This window comes from Triticum aestivum, chromosome 5B (assembly GCF_018294505.1).
Source record: "Triticum aestivum cultivar Chinese Spring chromosome 5B, IWGSC CS RefSeq v2.1, whole genome shotgun sequence".
Taxonomy (NCBI): Eukaryota; Viridiplantae; Streptophyta; class Magnoliopsida; order Poales; family Poaceae; genus Triticum; species Triticum aestivum.
In genome coordinates, this window is record NC_057807.1 from 508,332,111 (window position 1) to 508,336,465 (window position 4,355).

Consider the following 4,355-nt stretch of genomic DNA (forward strand, 5'->3'; position numbering starts at 1 on the left):
GAAGCGCTCTGCGCGATTGCTCAAGTTCGTCATCACGGGTCGTCTTCCGTCCAAGTCGGATGGTGCTACTCAACGTCTTCTCCATCGTCGACAACAACAGATCATCGCCAACAACATCATCAATATTGTTGTTCTTACAACAACTAACGATCAATGCGTCCTTCGTGATCTGTTTATGTCTTTCTTTGAAGTTGTTGTGCCGTGTGAGATGTTGGTCTGCATATTTTGCTATTCATCTGGCTAGATTGTTGCATGCTAGTCTATATTCTAGTCATGAATTATTTAAGGAAATTAATCATGAGTTTGCCTAATATTCCAACAGGCTTCTCATCGTGGGGTGAGATTTGGTGTCAGGTGCTTCATATCTATTCAAGGGTTTAACAGTGACAACTGTGGCTCTAGGGCGCTAGTCCTTAGGTGCACGTGCACGAAGACTATCCTGCAGTCATCGACAAGGTCAAGTCGACTCCAATAGGGACAGCGACAGCGGCTCGTTCTGGCGGCTATCTCAATGTATTTTTTTATTATGTTTAAGATGCTTTGTACTTCTACTGAATTTTTATAATATATCTATTCTTTTTTGCAATTTTTTTAAATAGTAATAAGCACAATTACCTTTTTTTAAAGTGTTTTCTACAAAGTAAAAGCCTTCTAGAATTTCCCATCCGTTATTTGTGGCTTGATATATGCATTCATGATGTTCGTCCCCTGAGTTAAGTAGCCTTCATTTCTTTTCCCGCAAAAAAAGATAGCCTTATTTCTTTGATTGCAATCAATAAAAAATTAAATTGCTAAGCATATAAAGATCAAGTAAGTCGGCTTGAAATTTGAACTCCTCTAGCACGTCGATCCGCCATGTCGGTTCGAACGACGGCCCAGATCAGCCCTCGTTGTTCCCCCCTCCCGCTCATATAGCCAACGAGCCACCAGATCAATCGCGACGAAACCCAATCTTCTCCTCCCCCGAGTTCGACTTCGACGTTCGACCCCTCCAACGAAACCATGGCGATCGAGACGGAGCCCGCCGCGCCGCCCCGCCTCCTGGGCCCTCCGGTAGTTCGCGGCGTGCGCCCGCCCGCCGACTCAGCCGCCGACCCCGCGTCGCACCCCTTCCTCGACCTCCTCGACGCGGCCTTCAACGCGCCGTCGGACGCGGAGATCAAGGCGGCGCTGACGCCGCGGCGCGCGCTCACCGAGAACTGCTCGGCCACGTACGCTAACTCCGGCAACCCCTGCCTCGACTTCTTCTTCCAGGTGGTGCCCGACACGCCGCCCGAGCGCGTGCGCGGCCTGCTCGCCGCCGCCTGGGCCCACGACGCGCTCACGGCGCTCAAGCTCGCCTGCAACCTCCGCGGCGTCCGCGGCACCGGCAAGTCGGACAAGGAAGGCTTCTACGCGGCCGCGCTCTGGATGCACGAGCACCACCCCCGGACGCTCGCCTGCAACGTCGCCGCGCTCGCCGAGTTCGGCTACCTCAAGGACTTCCCCGAGCTGCTCTTCCGCCTCATCCACGGCCCCGACGTGCGCAAGGTCGCCAAGGCGGCCGCCGAGGCCGACAAGGCTCGGAGGAAGGAGAACGATCTCGGCGAGCAGGAGGCCTTCCGCACCTGGTTGGCCGGTCAGCCGAAAAGATCCCGCTGCGTCAGCGAACCGGTCTCCGGGTCCGGGCCACCCAAGGCCACCTTCGGTGATTTCCTCGCCGCCGCGCTCTACAAATCCCGCAAGAGCAAGGCCGTGGTGGTTGAGGTCGTCCCTGTGCCCGTCGCGGTCCAGGAGGCAGCCAACCAGAAGCAGGAGGCGATGGAGGCCGCCCTTGTCCCCGTCGCCGTCCCGGAGGCAGCCAAGCAGAAGCCGGCCGAGGCGATGGAGGCCGTCCATGTGCCCGTCGCGGTCCCGGAGTCAGCTGAGCAGGAGCTGGAGGCGATGGAGGTGGATCAGACGACCCCAAGTAAGCGGCAGATGTCCAAGAAGGTCCGGAAGGCGGCCAAGCTGGCTGTACAGTCGCTGGAGACGTACTACGGCGACCGCGCCTACCGATTCCTATTCGACGCCGTCGCGGACTTCTTCGCCGCGCTCCTCGCCTCGGACCTGGAGCAGCTTGCCCACAGCGGGAAGAGGAAGATCGGGCTCGCCGCCAAGTGGTGCCCCACGCCGGGCTCGTCGTTCGACCGCACCACTTTGCTCTGCGAGGCCATCGCCCGTCGCCTCTTCCCGCGCGACTCTGACCCCGAGTACGCCCAACTCTCCGACGAGCACTACACGTACCGCGCCCTCCACCGCCTCCGTCGCGAGGTGCTGGTGCCGCTGCGCAAGGTCCTGAAGCTACCGGAGGTGTACATGTGCGCGCAGCAGTGGTCCGAGCTCCCCTACACTCGCGTGGCCTCGGTGGCCATGACGCGCTACAAGTTTCTGTTCAAGAAGCACGACGAGGTGCGCTTCGGCAGGTACCTGGATGACGTAGAGGCCGGCAAGGCCAAGATCTCGGCGGGCGCACTCCTGCCACACGAGATCGGCGCGGCCGCGCTCCGTGGCCAGGAGGACGACGTCTCGGAGCTTCAGTGGCGCCGTATGGTGGACGACCTCCGGTCCAAGGGGTCGCTGCGCAACTGCATCTCCGTCTGCGACGTGTCCGGCAGCATGAGCGGCACCCCAATGGAGGTGTGCATCGCGCTGGGGGTGCTCACGTCGGAGCTCAGCGAGAGGCCGTGGAAGGGCAAGGTGATCACGTTCCATTCAAGGGCCTCGATCCACCTGATCAAAGGCAATACCCTGCGGGAGAAGATGAAGTTCGTGGAGCGCTTGGAGTGGGGCGGGAGCACCAACTTCCAAAGGGTGTTTGACCAGATCCTCCGTACGGCCGTGGACGCCGGACTCGCGCCGCAGAAGATGATCAGGACCGTGTTCGTGTACAGCGACATGGAGTTCAACATGGCGTCAGGCGCCTACTACGGCGGGAAACCGTCGTGGGACAGTGACTACGAGGTGATTTGCAAGAAGTTCAGGGCCGCCGGCTACGGCGACGTGGTGCCGCAGATCGTCTTCTGGAACCTGCGCGACTCCAGGTCGATGCCGGTGACGTCGACCCAGCCCGGGGTGGCCATGGTGAGCGGCTTCTCCAAGAACATCCTCAAGATCTTCCTGCAGAACGGCGGCGTGGTGAACCCCGAGGCCATCATGATGCAGGCCATCGCCGGCGACGAGTACCAGAAGCTGGCCGTGTTCGACTAGATCGATTGTCGGTTCTCATCGGCTCAACTTCTTTACTGAATCGTATTGTGAACAGCTAGCTGTCTTTGCACGGTCACGGAACGTTGTTCCCTTGGTCATGGGAAGTAAGCTATGAGAGTTGCACAGTTATTTAAAAGAAGAAATTGGCGGTTCACAAGTGTTTATTTTATTTCTGCGATTTTTATTTAAAAGATGATTATCCACCGTTAGTTAGTAATGTGGGTTGGCTTGGATTACTTCGTGTTGCGCGCCTAGGAGGGCAACGCGCTTGGGATGCGGAGGAGCTATTATCGCTCAGCTCCCTAACCTAGTGCGGCCGGACCGCAGGGAACCTTAGCATGGGGGGACGTCCTAATCCTTTTGCCGCCGCAAGGCCGGCTAATCGTACGCGGCAGGAGCAAGGGAACTCCCCTGGTTCAGGAAGGCACATGAGTCCAAACGCTATTATGAATGTGCGACCGACACTACACTACGTAGGTACCTGTGCATGTAGGTGAGGCGTCGGTCGGTCCTAGAAACGGCGGCAGCTAGCGAGGAGTTAACGACCGAACGTGCTGCAACCTAGGGATCACCAGACAGCTCTATAGGGATATGGGGGGGGGGGGCATAGCACAATTCTTCTTGGAGGAGGGTTTTGGTTTGCCCAGGTGACTGACCCTGCCATAATATACTCCCGACAATTCTATTGCACCGGCAACCGAAGTCGAACATACATACGACGATCTTCATGCGTGAAGGGACGGGAGGAAAGAAAGGGCGGTAGATGATAATGCGAAAGGGCGCCGCGTCTGGCTTGATAGTAAAGCCAAAGAAAGACGCCCCAAGACAAGATACAACTATTGGGAAGGAGATACAATCCACAGTTGGGGCTTTCTGACCCATCTTACTTGTGATGTAATCCTTAACCATTACCCTTTGACATACTACTAGTGCTAAGTAACACGCCTAACACGGAACCCCAAGCACACATTTAGCAATTTTCTCATGCCATAAGATAACACGTGATAAAGCAAAGAAGTGCTAAAATTTATCTGTGAAAAACATTTTTGTTGTACCTATACAACATTGTCCATCGAAAGTGAGACAACAAATCATTCCAACAAAACACACGGTTTTTTCTTGAGGTA

The 4,355-nt window shown here is 56.3% G+C and overlaps 1 protein-coding gene across 1 annotated transcript; it reads left to right on the forward strand.

The window, feature by feature from the left end:
* The first annotated feature begins 935 nt into the window (after window positions 1-935).
* On the forward strand, window positions 936-3,298 carry LOC123116642 (uncharacterized). The gene has a single exon (XM_044537578.1). It carries the CDS (start codon window positions 1,003-1,005, stop codon window positions 3,226-3,228), a length of 2,226 nt encoding a protein of 741 aa, XP_044393513.1. The 5' UTR covers window positions 936-1,002; the 3' UTR covers window positions 3,229-3,298.
* The last annotated feature ends 1,057 nt before the right edge of the window (window positions 3,299-4,355 follow it).

What these genes read in the sequence shown, in the direction of transcription:
- LOC123116642 (XM_044537578.1), top strand. Translation starts at nt 1,003, where the DNA reads ATGGCGATCGAGACGGAGCCCGCCGCGCCGCCCCGCCTCCTGGGCCCT.